This window comes from Jaculus jaculus, chromosome 8 (genome assembly GCF_020740685.1).
Source record: "Jaculus jaculus isolate mJacJac1 chromosome 8, mJacJac1.mat.Y.cur, whole genome shotgun sequence".
Classification (NCBI taxonomy): Eukaryota; Metazoa; Chordata; class Mammalia; order Rodentia; family Dipodidae; genus Jaculus; species Jaculus jaculus.
In genome coordinates, this window is record NC_059109.1 from 10,699,101 (window position 1) to 10,716,246 (window position 17,146).

The 17,146-nt window shown below is 47.2% G+C and overlaps 1 protein-coding gene across 9 annotated transcripts in view; it reads right to left on the reverse strand.

Moving 5' to 3' along the window:
* Positions 1-17,146, reverse strand: part of Trerf1 (transcriptional regulating factor 1) — a 297,150-nt gene that overhangs the window by 63,665 nt on the left and 216,339 nt on the right. For all 9 annotated transcript variants that reach the window (XM_045156113.1, XM_045156112.1, XM_045156119.1 and 6 more), the window contains exon 5: positions 2,181-3,831. In XM_045156113.1, coding sequence (XP_045012048.1) covers positions 2,181-3,572 — 1,392 coding nt within the window. In that variant the 5' untranslated portion in view covers positions 3,573-3,831. The remainder of the gene's footprint in view (positions 1-2,180; positions 3,832-17,146) is intronic.

The window sequence follows — 17,146 nt, forward strand, 5'->3', positions numbered from 1 at the left end:
AAGAGGTCCTGTGTGCTCATCTCCCCCACTCTTCACAAATAAATAAACATAAATTAATAATAATAAGAAAAACTAGACATGGTGGCACATGCCTGTAGTCCCAGCCTTTGGAATGTGAAGGCAGGAAGATCAGGAGTTCAAGGTCATCCTTGACCACATAGTGAGTTAGAGACCTTCACTAGTCTAACTAGCCAGCAAGCCCTAGGAATCCCAGCTCTGCCTCTGAAGCCTTGGAATCACAGGCATGTGCCACCATGCCTGGCTTTTTAGGTAGGCCCTGGGGTCCTCATGCTCAGGTGACAAGCACTCTACTGAGTGGTCTCCCCAGTTTTTCTTTCTTTTTTTTTTTTTTTTTAAATGAGAGAGAAAGAGCTTCCAGCTACTATAGTCGAACTCCAGATACATGTACCACCTTGTACACATGTGCTACCTTATGCATGCATCATCTTGTGCGTCTGAATTTCATGGGATCAGGGAAGTCAAACATGGGTCCTTAGGCTTCGCAGGCAAGTGCCTTAACAGTTAAGGTATCTCTCCAGCCCCCCCCCCCCATTTTTTTTAAAGGTAAGGTCTTGCTCTAGTCCAGGCTGACTATGTAGTCTCAGAGTGACCTTGAACTCATAGCCATCCTCCTACCTCTGCCTCCCCAGTGCTGGAATTAAAGGCTTGCATCACCATGCCCAGCCTCATCTAATTTTTATATTCACAAAGGCTCTGGATAATACTGGGTTTACTCCCCAGGCAACACTAGTCAAGAGAAATCTCTCCCGTGGCTTTCAATCTCCGTTAGTAGCGCCCTCTTCCATTCAACTAGTTCCACTTTGGAGTACCCTCTACTAGACCCTGTGAACATGTCATAGCATGAGTAATGCCTAACACTCAGTAGACTCTTGTGTGGTCCAATACTTTGGGGGAAACTAAGCAAATGTTAACAACCATGGCCTGCAGGCTCAGGACAGCCTGCAAAAATGTTTTTTATTTTCGTTTTGGTTTTTTGGTTTTTCGAGGTAGGGTTTTGCTCCAGCCCAGGCTGACCTGCAACTCACTATGTAGTCTCAGGGTGGCCTTGAACTCATGGCAATCCTCCTACCTCTGCCTCCCGAGTGCTGGGATTAAAGGCGTGCGCCACCACGTCAGGTTCCTACCAGACATTTTGCTTCTTCACTCTACCAGTCTGGATTCTGTGGCCGCTGGAGTTTTCATCTTTGTAACTATATGCAGCAATCCCTTTGGAGTTTACAACATACACTGTGAAGGCCCCGCGAAGCCCTGAACTATAGCAACTGTTCCACTTTAATCAACTTCCGATTTACCCAGAGAACCCAGTTTTCTCAATATCCAATTGCCTTCTGTAGAATGGCAACATGTCAGAACTGCTCTCATAATAGGCCCAAAGGAGGACAAGTTCCACAGAGGGATATCCTGAGGACAGAAATTCAGTGGGAGTGAGAAGTCCCCACTATGTGGTCAGCTGGCCCTTGACTCTAGTTCCTGATTTACATGAACCATCTGGAATATGCTATAGTATTTTGACCATCTCCTTAGTGAGATGATAAGCTCCCTAGCAAAGGACTGAGTCAAAATTGATTTTTAGGGGCTGGAGTATTGGCTTGGCGGATAAGGCACTTGCTTGCAAAGCCTAAGAACCTAGGTTTGATTCCCCAGTACCCATGTAAGCCAGATGCCCAGGGTGGCTCATGCATCTAGAGTTTGTTTGGTGTGCCCATTTTCTCTCTCTCAAACAAATAAATAAAATATATTTTTTAAAAGGCTAAAACTGAGCCGGCTATGGTGGCACATGCCTTTAATCCCAGCACTTGGGAGGCAGAGGTAGGAGGATCGCCGTGAGTTTGAGGGCACCCTGGTCAGCCTCAGCTAGAGTAAGACCCTACCTCGAAAAACCAAAAAAATAAAATAAAATAAAATAATAATAAATAAATAAATAAAAATAAAAGGTTAAAACTGGGCATGGTGGAGTCCCAGCACTTGGGCAAGGCAGAGGTAAGGATTGCTCTGAGTTTGAGACCACCCTAAGACTACATAGTGAGACCCTACCTTAAAAAAAAAAAAAAAGGGCAAAAAGCTAAAGGGTGAAGAGAGGATTGGGCACTGCCAATACTCAGGTCTGGATGGCCCTGCCACACCCTGAGATCCAAGGAGAAACTTCCACTGGGACATACCTGGGGCCACACGGCACCGGGAGACGGCTGCTGATGCTCAGACCCCATGTTGTTGAGGTGGGCTCCACTGGGGGACAGGAGCGGCTGATGGGGGAGGGCACTGCTGGCCCGGCTAAGATCTGAGCTTGCTGGGTCTCCCATTGCTGTATCAGGAGGTGCTAGGTCCCCGTGGGAGCCCAAAAGAGCTGAGGCCTGCCTGTCGCTAGAATACGTCTTCAGCTGACCGTCATCACGCTGCTGGTGCTGGGGCAGGTGGCTCTGTTGGTAGAGAGGATGGCTGTAGGGTTGCTGGGGCTCCTGATAATAATACTGAGGCATGGAGCCCAGCTGCAGGAGCTGGACAGCGTGTGCCTGCTCCGGCGTGTACTGATGAGGGTCTCTGTGGTAGGAAGGGGGCTGCAGGTGTGCGGGTTGCTGCGGCTGCTCTTGCAAGTGCTGAATGATGGGTTGGGGCTGGTAATACTGAGGTATCTGCATTGAACCCTGCCGCTGAGGCTGCTGCTGCTGCTGCTGCATTTCTTGCATGGAGATGCGCTGAGGCCCAGCTTGCTGCTGCTGCTGCTGCTGCTGCTGCTGTTGAGGGTAATACTGGTGCTGCTGTATCTGCTGCATGTGCTGCGACAACATCTGTGGGGCTTGCAGCGGCTGCCCTCCTTGCATTGGCATCGGGGCCAGGGGCTGCTGGTAGTCATAAAACAGGTGCCCTTGGGTTGCATGTTGCCCGACCTGGAGGGCTGGTTTGGGCAGCCCACCAGTGAAACCAGAGTGAGGCTGCTGCGGCACCTGCTGGTAGCGGGAAGCTATGGCCGATGTCGGGGGCTCCATGGGCTTCTGAGACAGCAGCTGGCGGAGGGCGCTGTCGGGGGCTCCATCCATCACTGCCGACTGGGTGTGCAGCACCTGGGCCATATTGTTGACCTGAATTCGCAGGTTTTGGTTGGCAAACACCTGGGTGAATGAGTCCAGCTTGTGTAAAACACCACTGGTGAGTTTCTGGGTCCGGATCTCACTGGCCTGGGAGTAGGTGTATTGGTAGCCATCAGTGGGCTCCACCTGGCCTGGTGTCCCCCACATCATATTCGAGTTGGCCAGGTTGCCACGTAGCTGGACATGGTTTCCAGGCCCTGCATGGCTTCCCCATCCACCCTGCCTCGAGGTATCCAATTGACCAAGGTTTTTGGAGCCAATAGGTAGGCCCAGACCGTCCCGAGTATCTTGAGGAAAGTGGGGGGATATGGGCGAGGCTTGAGGGGCATCCACTCCACCCCCTGCAACTGTAGTCCCATAGCTGTGGTTCAGCCCACCATGGATGCCAAGGGATGGCTGTTGGTAAAAGAGGTTCTCACCACCATGGGCTATGTGGTTGGTCTTGTACAGTTGCTGATCCCCCATGACGTCTGCCTTGGTTGTGAATGTCCAGCCACAAAACCATAAAAAAGGGTAAATGAAGAAACCCTCCACCCCCCAAAAAAGACAAAAACCCTGAGAAGCTGAGAGAAAGTGTCCACCCTACTCCACGGCTGACATGTCTGGGAGGGGAGCTGGAGGCCGGGGTTCCCTCTGGCTTGGAGCACACATGTGCAGAGCAGGAGGTTTTACATCTTCCCCGGGGCTCACCAACACCACTGCCGGGAGGAGACGCCACTCACACCTGTAAGACAAGATGCAAAAGACAAGGGTCAGGCTGGAGAGATGGCTTAGCGGTTAAGCGCTTGCCTGTGAAGCCTAAGGACCCCGGTTCGAGGCTCGGTTCCCCAGGTCCCGATGCACAAGGGGGCGCACGCATCTGGAGTTCGTTTGCAGAGGCTGGAAGCCCAGGCACGCCCATTCTCTCTCTCTCCCTCTATCTGTCTTTCTGTGTCTGTCGCTCTCAAATAAATAAATAAAAAATTAAAAAAAAAAAAAAGACAAGGGTCGACTTGGATGTCTCTATTTTTTTTTAATTTTTAAAAATATTTTTCATTCTTCTTTCTTTATTTGGGAGAGAGAGAGAGAGAGGAATATGCAGGGAGAGAGAGAGGGAGAGAAGAGAATGGGCGCGCCGGGGCCTCCAGCAGCTGCAGACTAACTCCAGATGCATGCGCCCCTCCCACCCCGTGCAGCATCTGGTTTACGTGGGTCCTGGAGAATTGAACCTGGGTCCTTGGGCTTTGCAGGCAAGTGTCTTAACCACTAAGCCATTTCTCTAGCTTTTTTTTTTTGTTTTTTGAGGTTAGGGTCTTGCTCTAGCCCAGGCTGCCCTGGAATTCCACTATGTACTTTCAGTGTGGCCTCAATCTCATGGAGATTCTCCTACCTCTGCCTCCCGAGTGCTGGGATTAAAGGGGTGCGCCACCATACCTGGCTCAATTTGGATCTTTCATGATAAGCCATGATAACTTCTATGATCAATTATATTAAAAAAAAAAGTTTAAGGGGCTGGAGAGATGGCTTAGTGGTTAAGTGCTTGCCTGTGAAGCCTAAGGACCCGGTTCGAGGCTCGGTTCCCCAGGTCCCACGTTAGCCAGATGCACAAGGGGGCGCACGCGTCTGGAGTTTGTTTGCAGTGGCTGGAGGCCCTGGCATGCCCATTCTCCCTTTTTCTCTCTCTGCCTCTTTCTCTCTCTGCCTGTCACTCTCAAATAAATAAACAATTTTTTTTAAATTAAAAAGTTACAAAATAGGAGTTGATTAGAAGCAGCTAATGTTATATCCCTTTACAGTGACACTGCTTTTGGGGGCTTTCACATGAGGCATGAATTTTTTTACTTTCAAGCCATTGTCCAATGGCTGATTAATTCATTGATCTGCTGCTTTGTTCATTGGTTAATTCTATCATTCTTCTGAGATGCTGATGCTGAACGCTTTACAGTATTCTCTGTGTGTGTGGGGTGTGTGTGTGAAGGAGTCTGTTCAACGAATATTTACCAGACATCTAATAAATGCAAGGCACGATGTTAAGAAATGACTAAGGCATGAGCCACTCCGGAGGGTACACAGTTACAGTACAGGCCTGAGGAGACGGCTCAGTTGTAAAGTGTTTCGTAAGCATGAGGACTTGAGTTTGATCCTCAGAATCATGTTAAAAAAAGAGAGAGAGGTGGGGCTGGAGAGATGGCTCCGCAGATAAAGAGTGCCTAATGGCCTGGCTTTGATCCTCCAGTACCCATGTAAGCCAGATGCTAAACCATCTGTCCAACGCTTAGTTTTGGGCTTTTGAGATACAGTCTCACTGTAACGCAGGTTGATTTGGAATTCACTCTATAGTCTCAGGCTGGCCTTGGACTCACAGCAATCCTCCTACCTCTGCTTCTCAAATGCTGGGATTAAAGGCGTGCGCCATTACGCCTGGCTAAAATACAATTTCTTGTGTGTGTGTGTGTGTGTGTGTGTGTGTGTGTGTGTGTGTGTGTTTATGAGAGAGAGAGAGAGAACTGGTGTGCTAGGACCTCCAGCCCACTGCAGTCAAACTCCAGATGCATGTGCCACTTTGTGCTCATGTGTGACCTTGCGCGCTTGTGTCACCTTGTACATCTGGCTTATGTGGGACATGAAGAGTTGAACATGGGTCCTTAGGCTTCACAAGCAAGCACCTTAACAGCTAAGCTCTATCTCCAGCCCTGTCTTTTTTGTTATTTTGAGGTAGGGTCTCCCTCTAGCCCAGGCTGACCTGGATTTCACTATGTAATCTCAGGGTGGCCTCAAACTCATGGCGATCCTCCTACTTCTGCCTCCCAAGTGCTGGGATTAAAGGTGTGCACCACCATGCCCGGCTAAAATATAATATTTCTTATGTATTTGTCAGTGTGTGCTGGGCATGTTTGTGTGTGTGAGCGCAGGTGGAGGTCAGAAAACAACTTTTGGATGGTTCCCTGCCTGTCCGCCCCATTTAAGGCCGGGCTTCTGGCTCTGCTGTTCTTTGCTAGGGACCCTCTGGCAAGTTTCTGGGAGATTCTCCTTTCTCCACCTCCCACCTTCTGATCAGAGACAGTAATATAATCTAGGAATTCTATTATCCCACCATGGATTCCAGCTTAAAAAAAATAACTATTGACAACTTCCATAATTATAGACAATAAACCATGATAATTCCCTCCCCTCCCCCCTTCCCCCTTCATGGCTTCCAGCTTTTTGTGTGGGGTCTGGGGACTGAAATCAGCTACTCCAGTGTCAACAGTGAGTGCTTGATCCCCTGAGCTATCTCTACAACCCTACCCTGCTTGAGTAAGTATCTATTCTAAGTTGCTGGGGACATAGATCAGTGGGAGAATGTTTGTTAAACATGCACAAGACCTTGTGCATCACACATTAAAAGTAAATGAGTCTTTTAAGAAAACCCAAAAAACAAAAGCATGTATTCCTATCAAGTGGGAATAAGGCGTTCCGTGCTCGTATCTGTGTAGATGAGGAATGGAATGCCAGGCGTAGTAGCACACGCCTTTAATCCCAGCACTGGGGAGACTGAGATAGGGCGAGCACTGTGCATCTGAGGCCAGGCTGGGAGTAGAGTGAGTTCCAGATCAGCCTGGGCTAGAGCGAGACCCTACCTTGAAAAGAAAAAAAAAGGGGCTGGAGAGATGGCTTAGCGGTTAAGTGCTTGCCTGTGAAGCCTAAGGACCCCGGTTCGAGGCTCGATTCTCCAGGATCCATGTAAGCACAAGGGGGCGCACGCATCTGGAGTTCATTTGCAATGGCTGGAGGCCCTGGCACGCCCATTCTGTCTCTATCTGCCTCTTTCTTTCTCTGTCTGTTGCTCACAAATAAATAAATAAAAACAAAAATATTAAAAAAAAGAAAAGAAAAGAAAAAACTAAAAGGAAATACAATCAATGCTGATCATGCCAGCAACAATTAATATCCTCTGGGCTGGAGAGATGGCTTAGTGGTTAAGGTGGCTGCCTACAGGTCCTAAGGACCCAGGTTCGATTCCCCAGTACCCATGTAAGAAAGATGCACAAGGTGGCACAAGCATCTGGAGTTTGTTTGCAGTGGCTGGAGGCCCTAGTGTGTCCATTCTCTCCCTCTCTCAAATAAATAAATAAATAAAATACAAAAAATTGTAATTATAACTCAAACCTGAAGAAAGTCTTACTACTTAGATCTTTGTGATTACAGGAAATTAAAAATGTTGCAGCTTTATATAAAACTGTTATAGAGAAACAGGATGGGGGACACCAATAAAAGAATTTAAGGCATCAAAATATATTACATTAGGATAAAGTTCCTCACGGAAGTGAAATAAAAATAAAATTCCAAGGGAAAAAAAAGACACATTATTTAAAAAAAAAAACATGTTCATGCATGTTTTACATGGGTGATGGGTGGACATCAAATGGCTGTGGTGTTTAAATTCCACTGGATATATTTTAAACAGTGATGTCATAGTTTTACTTGAAAATATCAATGTTTACAATATACTGGAAATCACATTTCCTGCAAACATATAACAAAAATTATAGATGTAAACTTGACAGTGGATGAGGGGAAAAAGAGTTTGGCAACATGCTAAGCTAGGCATGCTGGTGGCAGCTCTTACCCTGAGCACTTGGGAAGTAGAAACAGGAGGATCAGAAGTTCAAGGTCATCCTTGGAACTTTATATTGAGTTCCAGAGCAACAGAAGAGCTTGTCTCAAAAACAAACAAATAAGCCGGGCGTGTTGGTGCACACCTTTAATCCCAGCACTCGAAGGCAGAGGTAGGAGGATTACCATGAGTTCAAGGCCACCCTGAGACTCCATAGTGAATTCCAGGTCAGCCTGGACTAGAGTGAGACCCTACCTCGAAGAACCAAAAACAAACAAACAAACAAACAAACAAAAAAACCCAAACAAACAAACAAAAGGCTGGAGAGATGGCTTACTGGTTAAGGTGCTTGCCAGTGAAGCCTAAAGAACCAGGCTTGGGGCTGGAGAGATGGCTTAGCGGTTAAGCACTTGCCTGTGAAGCCAAAGGACCCTGGTTCAAGGCTCAACTCCCCAGGACCCACGTTAGCCAGATGCACAAGGGGGCGCACATGTCTGGAGTTCGTTTGCAGTGGCTGGAGGCCCTGGCGCGCCCATTATCTCTCTGTCTCTCTCTCTCTCTGCCTCTTTGTCTATCGCTCTCAAATAAATAAAAAAATAACAAAAAAAAAAGAACCAGGTTTGACTCCCCAGAACCCACATAAGCCAGATGCACATGGTGCAGCATACATGCATCTGGAGTTTATTTGCTGTGGCTAGAGGTCCTCTCATAAATAAATAAATAAAAATAAGTTAAAAAACCTTTTTTTAAATCAACTTCCATGATTGTAAACAATATCCTGTGGTAATGCCCCTACCCCCCCACTCTCCCCTTTGAAACTCCATTCTCCATCATTTCCCCTCCCCCTCTCAATCAGTCTCTCTTAAAAAAATTTTTGAAAACAAGCAAACAATCAAACAAATTTACAAAAATCAACAGGATTTCATTCAGAAATGTCTGGAGTTGACCCTGAACCTGGAAGTGACGAGTGGTCACTGAAGGCGTATGAGCAGATTGGCAGAGGGGTACTGGGTGTGAGGGTGCTGTGTTCCAGAAACAGGGGACCCACTCCCTTCACTGCTTAAAAGATGGTTCATGTTGCCAGGCAGAAATGTTCATCAGGGGTCCCAGCTCAGATCTCCCCAGGACCCCATTACTGACTCCCATGCACCTTCTACCCGAGAGGCACCGGCCTTGCAGGCTCCTGTGGCACCTATGTGAGCCACAGTTCACACCTGACCTGAGTTCAGGGTGAGCACGGGAAGAGAGAGGTGAGAATTACCCACCGTGCCACCCGTGGGAAGTGAGCTTTTGTTCCTTCAAATGCTCTGTCTTTTAAGGGACTCGCGACCCATTCTGTGGCAACATCCCATCCCTTCCTCATTCCTCGCGTTACTGTCTACAGATTCATCTATCCCAGCTGAGCTGGGCTGAGGTCAGCTGCACCACCACTTTCATGTTCAAGGTAATTCAGCATCGTCTCTCACAGACTGGGTGCTGTTTCAAGTAGCTCCTCCCTTGGATTTGCTATGTTCTCTCCCACAAGACCATTGCATAGGTTTAAAAAATTGTCTTTATTTATTTATAAGGGTGTGTGTTTTTTTTTTGCGGGGGGGAATGGCATGCCAGGATCTCTGGCCACTTCAAAATGAACTCCAGATGCAGGCACCAACTTATGCATCTGGCTTTATGTGAGTACTAGGAATTTGAACCTGGGTCCTTTGGCTTTGCTGGCAAGTGCCTTAACCACTAAGCCACCTCTCCAGCCCTCTAACACTGTCTTAATTTTATCAGTGTTCCTGTGGTTTAACTACTACCATCCTAGGGTAAGACACTGTACATGTCTTCATGATTATTCCAGTAGCTCCTCAATTTGTCTCCCCATTTAATTAAAGGTGTTTTGAGGTTAGGTGCTCACTCTAGCCCAGGCGTGTGCCTGTGCGAGCGCACACACGCACACCCCAAACCATTAACAAGACAGAAAGGGCTTTGCACACTGCAATCTCACGCTGTATTCTTTTTTTCAAAAAAATATTTTATTTATTTGAAAGAGAAAATGGGCACGACAGGGCCTCTAGCCACTGCAAGTAAACTCCAAACGCATGTGCCACTTTGTGCATCTAGCTTATGTGGGTCCTGGGGAATGGAACCTGGGTCCTTTCTTTGGCTTTGCAGGCAGGCGCCTTAGCTGCTAAGCCATCCCTCCAGCCCCCGCCCCCTTTTTAATCCAATGTAGGGTATTGCTCTAGCTCAAACTGACCTGGAATTTACTCTGTAATCCCAGGCTGTCCTTGAAGTCCCAGTGATCCTCCTACCTCTGCCTCCCTAGTGCTGGGATTAAAGGAATGCATCATTATGTCCAGCTGCATCTTTTTAAAAATTTTCTTTGTTTTAGTTAGCTCATGCTGGCCTCAAACTCTCTACATACCTGAGGATTACCTTGAACTTCTGATCCTCTGGCCTCTACCTCCTGAGGGCTGGGATTACTAACATAAATCACTATGCCAGTGCCTTAATGAGCCTTCCTAGTGAGTCTCCTGCATGTTCAAGGTGAAGGTCACTGTCTTAGAGGTCATCTAGTCTCTATACAATAGAGGTGGAGAAAACAAAGTCTAGAGATGTACCTTTTGGACCTAGGACAGATACTGACTCATAGTAGGTAACCAAGAATCATTTACTCAGGCTGGAGAGATGGCTAAGCAGTTAAGGCGCTTGCTTACAAAGCCTAAGGACCTATGTTCAACTCTCCACTCTCCAGATCCTGCTTTAGCCAGACATGCAAAGGTGAGGCAAGCGCAAGGTCACACATGCCCACTAGGTGGCGCAAGTGTCTGGAGTCAATTCCAGTGGTTGAGGCCCTGGTGCACCAATTCTCTCTCTAAAAAAATAAAAATAAAAAAAGAATCATTTGCTCAATGTAAGAGAGGGAAAATTACTTCCTAGATAACACATGGTCCATGAGTTAGGTATTTTACATTAAATTTGGATGACTTTGTAAATAGGTACTATAATCACATGGTTCAAAATTCAAAAGAGGGCAAAAGTGGTTAAAATGCTTGCCTGCAAAGCCTAAAGACTTGGGTTTGATTCCCTCGTACCCATGTAAAGCCAGAAGCACGAAGTGGCACATGCATCTGGAGTTCATTTGCAGTGGCTAGAGGCCCTGCCACACCCATCCTCCCTCCCTCTTTCCCTCTCTTTTCTCTCTGTGTGCAAATCAGTAAATAAATAAAATATTTAAAAATATTCAGAAGGGGCTGGAGAGATGGCTCAGCTGTTAAGGCAACTTGCTAGAAAAGCTTAACAACCCAGGTTCCATTCCCCAGTAGTACCCGAGTGCACAAAGTGGCACATACATTTGGAGTTTGTCTTCAGTGGAAGGAGGTCCTGGCATGCTTATTCTCTGGCGCTTTCTCTCTGCTTGCAAATAAATAATTTTTTTAATTCAAAAGGTGAGGCTGGAGAGATGGCCTAGTGGTTAAGGCATTTTCCTGCAAAGCCAGAGGATTCCGGTTTGATTCCCCAGGACCCACATAAGCCAGATACCCAAGGGAGTGCATGCATCTGGAATTCGTTTGCAGTGGCTGTAGGCCCTGGCATGCCCATTTTCTCTCTCCCTCTCTCTGCCTGTCTCTCTCTCACTCTCTCTCAAAAAAAAAAAAAAAAAAAAAATTAAAAGGTGGAGAACCAGGCGTGGTGGTGATGCACGCCTTTAATCCTAGCACTCAGGAGGCAGAGGTAGGAGGATCACCATGAGTTTGAGAAAAAAAAAATTCAAAAGGTTGGCTGGAGAATTGGCTTAGCAGTTGAGGCAGCTGCCTGTGAAGCCTAAGGACCCATGTTCAACTCTGCAGATCCCATGTAAGCCAGACACACAAAGGTGAGGCAAGCACAAGGTCGCACATGCCTACTAGGTGGTGCAAACATCTGGAGTTCGATTTCAGTGGCTGAGGCCCTGGTGTGCCAATTCTCTCTCTCTTTCTCTCTTGCTAAAATAAAAATTAAAAAAAGAATATTTATTTTACAAAACTCAAAAAGTTAGAAAGTTATGTGTATACATAAGAGTGAAAATTATCCCAAATAAGTGCTTGAGAATAAAGTGGAAAATTATAGCAAATATTTAGAAGGGTGTTTGTGAAAAGCCTCCTCTTACCTTAGTCCCCAGCCACTCTCCAGGCTTCCTGGGACAGCCCATCAGCCTCTTACATCCCCTCAAGAAAAGCCATAGGCACACACAAAGGGCTGTATTCTAGACCCCCCAGACCAGCTTCTTGCCAAAAGGCTACTTTAAACATATCATTTTAAAATTGAAAACTATTTTTCATAGCAAATTACCCAATCTGTACAACTGCCATAATATCAAGGATTCTTTTTTTTTAAATAAGGCAATAGCTTTACTCATTATGTTCATATCCTATTGGGTAATTGGTACCCAGGGCACCTTCGTTCATGAACGGCATTACTACTTCTGCCTTGAGTCCATCAATGACTTCCTTAAGGCAAGGCTTCAGGACTCTGGAGTAGGTTCAACAAATAATTAACTCACTCAAAGCCCACGACCCTCCTCTATAATGCCCCAACGTCATGTGCTTGCCCTTTCTGCCACACTGACCACATGACAGCTGAGCCCCCTGCCCCTCTGTCTGTCCAACCATCCAGAGGCAGGGACAGCAGTCGGTCAATGACTGGGGCTTAGCTGGGGCTCAGTGAATGTTCACAAAACTGAAGCATTGGTTTGAAGAGATGGCTTAGTGGTTAAGGCACTTGCCTATGAACCCTAAGGACCCAGGCTCCATTCCCCAATACCCCTGTAAAGCCAGATGCACAAGGTGGTACATGTGTCTGGAGTTTGTTTGCAGTGGCTAGAGGCCCTGGCACACCTATTCTGTGTGTGTGTGTCTCTCTTTCTCTCTCAAATAAATAAATAAATAGATAAATAGATAAATAAAATATTTGAGAGAGAGAGACAGATAAAGAGAGAATGGGCATGCCAGGGCCTCTAGCCAATGCAAGCAAACTCCAGATGCTTGCACCACCTTGTGCATCATGCTTATGTGGGTCCTGAGGAGTTGAACCTGGGTCCTTTGGCTTTGCAGGCAAGTACCTTAACTGCTAAGCCATCTCTCCAGCCCAAATAAAATAATAATAAAAACCCACAAAAACTGAAGCACTGAGCCAGGAAAATGACATTAATGGCAGGTCTTTCCTAGGTCCCACGCCTCTGACATGGACCGAGTGACGCAATGAGAGTGTGTGGGCAGGTTACTCATGGCCAAGGAGATAGCCTGGGGGGTAAGAGCTTGTCACACAAGCATGAAGATCCGAGTTTGGCTCTCAGCGTCCATGAAAAAAGTTGGATATGATGGAAGTGAGCCTGTGATCCCAGCGCTTGAGAAGTGGAGATAGGGGGACCCCTGGGACTTGCTGACTAGCTCTGCCCAGCTGAAACCAGCAAGTTCCAGGTCCAGTGAGAGATCCTGTCTCCTAAAAACATGGTGGAGAAGCAACAGGAGAAGGCACCAGACATTGATCTCTGACCTCCCCATGCACATGCACCCACATACATACATGTGTGCCCACATGCAGATAAGAAAGAAAAGACCCTTAGCCTTACAAAACATACAGTCCTTAGACTGGAGCCTGAATTCCCTATGCTTTTCAGATGTCAAGAAAAAAAATTCTTCTTTTAATTCTTCAATGAAAAATCCTCCTGAGGGTTGGAGAGATGGCTCAGTGGTTAAGGCGCTTGCCTGCAAAGCCTGGCAACCCAGGTTCGATCTCCCAGTACCCAGGTAAACCCAGATGCACAAAGAGGTACATGCGTCTGGAGTTTGTTTGCAGCAGCTGGAGGTCCTGGTGGGCCCATTCTCTCTATGTCTCTGTCTCTGTTTGCAAATCAATCAATAAATAAAAATTCTTAGGGCTGGAGAGATGGCTCAGCAGTTAAGGCGCTTGCCTGAAAAGTCTAATGACCCAAGTTTGATTCCCCAGTACCCATGTAAAGCCAGATGCACAAAGTGGCACATGCATCTGAAGTTCATCTGCAGTGGCTGGAGGCCCTGCTATGTCCTGTTCTTTCTCTCTTTCTCTCTGCTGGGAGAGGTGGTGCATGCCTTTAATCCTAGCACTTGGGAGGTGGAGGGAGGATCACTGAGTTCAAGACCAGCCTGAGACTACATAGTGAATTCTAGCGTCAGCCTGGGCTAGAGTGAAGCCCTACCTTGAAAAACAAAACAACTAACCAAACAACAACAACAATAATCCTATCCAGATGTGGCATACACCTTTAATCCCAGCACTCGGGAGGCAGAGGTAGAAGGCTCTCTGTGAGTTCGAGGCCAGCCTGGGAATACAGAGTGAATTCCAGGTCAGCCTGGGCTAGAGTGAGACCCTATCCTGGAAAAAAAAAAAGTCCTCCTGAGGGCTAGGGAGATGGCGCAGCGGTTAAAGACACTTGCTTGTAAACCCTGCTGGCCTGGGTTCAATTCTCCAGTACCCACATAAAGCCAGATGCACAAAGTAGTGCATGCACACATTTGCACATCACACCTGCTCTCTACAGAAACAAGTGTGGGCTAGTTGACTCAGACCTTGTCTGCTGGCCCTTAAAGTATCAAAGTCCTTCCTGACACCCATCCCAGGGCACCAGGAGACCAGGGCACAGTCATCAAGAAGAACATCTGGGGCTGGATGGATGGCTTAGCAGTTAAGGCATTTGTCTGCAAAGCCAAAGGACCCAGGTTTGATTCCACAGGACCCACATAAGCCAGATGCACAGCGGGGCACATGCGTCTGGAGTTTGTTTGCAGTGGCTGAAGGCCCTGGCGTGCTCATTCTCTCTCTCTCTTCCTCTCTGTCAAATAAATAAATGAAAATAAAATTTAAAAAGAAAAGAGGGCTGAAGAGATGGCTTAGTGGTTAAGGCGTTTGCCTGCAAAGCCTAAGTAAGGACCCTGGTTCGATTCTCCAGGTCCCATGTAAGCCAGATGCACAAAATGGCACATGCATCTAGAGTTCGTTTGCAGTGGCTGGAGGCCCTAGCATGCCAATTCTCTTTCTTTCTCTCTCTGTCTCAAGTAAATGAACAAATAAGTTAAACAAAAAAAAAAAAAAAAAAAAAAAAAAGAAGAAGAAGAAGAAGGACATCTAGGGCTGGAAAGATGGCTCAGTGGTTAAGGTAACTGTCTGCAAAGTGTAACAATCTGGGTTTGATTCTCCAGTACTCACGTAAAGCCAGATGCACAAAGTGGCGCGTGTGTCTGGAGTTTGTTTGCGGTGGCTGAAAGGTCCTGGCACACCTATTCTTTCTGTCTCTTTTTTTTTTCTTCTCTCTCTCTGCATATATATTTATTTATTTATTTAAAACAAAACAAAAGAAGAAAAGAAAGAAAGAAGAAGAAGAACTCCATGTGTCCCAGGGCCATCCTTTGAACCAGAGAGACTGGAGAGGAGGAAGTTGACTTTGGCTGAGGTCTCAGCCCAACTTGTTTGTTTACAATTCAAGACTAACACTCTGCTCCTGCCAGACCACCACTGCTTGTTTGAGGAAGAAAATCCAAGAAAAAAAAGACTTTTTTCCAACTAGGCCCGTCATTTAGAGACTGTATAACACGGTTCCCCAAAAGCCTTGGCTTATGTTTTTAGGCACATGTTCCTGTTGGCTCGCTCTCTCAAGGATGCTTAACACACACTCCCCTGGGATCCCACTTCCCCAGTTCTCCTCCAAAGGGGAGGCGGCAGCGGCGGCGGCGGCGGCAGCCCAAGATGTGGGCTGGTGGCTCGTGGTTCCCCGTTGAAGCAGTGTTGTTATTCTAAGAGAGTAGTTTGTAATCCAGTAAACCGATTACCGCGAGGGGCTCTGCCAGCGTTGGTTGTTAGAGCCCAAGTCTGCCCTAGCCAATATCTGGCATGCGTCCTTCTTGGCCTCACTGCCCTGTATCCTGGGCTGCAGGCTGATCCTCGACTGCGGTGGGATTTTCAAGGCTCCCTTTGGGCTCCAAGGCACATTAGTTTCTCCACTCTTCAGTGGCATCCCTGCTCCCTCCAGGCCCTAGGAGTCAGCGAGGAGCTTGGCTCGCAGCTCGTGAACCTGCAGAGGGGGAAGTCTGCACTTTTCTTCCTGTTGGTGGCTTTCAAGCCAGGATGGAGACGGGAGCTATTTCACTGTTGGGTGTGGAGGTTCTGGGCCTCCACTATTGCTGCCATTGTCCCTCTGGGCTAGTGGGACATAATTACCAGGGATTTTTTTAAACTGCCATCCCTGGGTTCTATCCTTGCCCCTTCCTAAAATGGGCATATACCTATAATTCCACCTTCTGGATGCAGGTGTTCACAGTCTACATAGTGAGTTTAAGGCCAGCTTAGATAACATGAGACCCTGCCTCAAAACAAAACAAACAGGGCTGGAGAGATGGCTCAGCGGCTAAGGTGCTTGTCCGAGAAGCCTAAGGACCCATGTTCGACTCTCCAGATCCCAGGTAAGCCAGACACACAGAGGTGAAGGCAAGCGCAAGGTCACACATGCCCACTAGGTGGTGCAAGTGTCTGGAGTTTGATTGCAGCACCAATTTTTTTCTCTCTCTCAAAATGAATAAAAACAAACAAACAAACTAGATTGTTTCCCTCCCATGACAGCCATGCACCACCCCCTCATCTACTTTGTCCCCGAGATGCAGAATTCTGGACGACGACACAGAGAGGGAAGCGGGGCACACCACGGTCTACGTAGCTTCCCAGAGGCAGCCGTGCTTAAATGAACCTGGTTTGTTTCAGATCACTCTCCGCCACGAATGGCAAGTACTGGGTAGGTTGATTAGGGACATGGGCACTGAGTGTGACCAGGAGGTGGCAAGAGGGACAATGGAATAGAAGTCAAGGAGCCCTGGGCTTTGTTCCATTGACTCTGTGTGACCCTGGGAAAGTCAGTTGCCCTTCTGGGCTGGGACCTCAGTCCTTAAAAAAAAAAATCCAGGGGCTGGAGAGATGGCCTAGTGGTTAAGGGGCTTGCCTGCAGAACCTAAGGACCCAGGTTCAATTTTCCAGTACCACGTAAGCCAGATGCACAAGGGGGCACATGCATCTGGAGTTTGTAATGGCTAGAGGCCCCGGCATGCTCATTCTCTCTCTCTCAAATACATAAATGTACAAATAATTAAAAATCAAAATAATTGAAGTAAAAGTTTTCTAGAAAGCCGGGTGTGGTGGTGCACACCTTTAACCCCACCACTTGGGAGGCCGAGGTAGGAAGATTGCTATGAGTTCGAGCCTGAGACTACAGAGTGATTTCTAGATCAGACGGGGCTACAGTGAAAAAAAAAAAACAAAAAATTTCTAAAAGAAATAAAATCCACGGCTCTACATGGAGCTGCTATCTGTGTGTCCACAGCATAAACCTGACATCTGCTTAGGGGACAAGTGCATGGATCATAGAGACCACCACAGGGCGTCCTTACCCCTCCTTCCAGGACACACCAGAAAGTCGAAA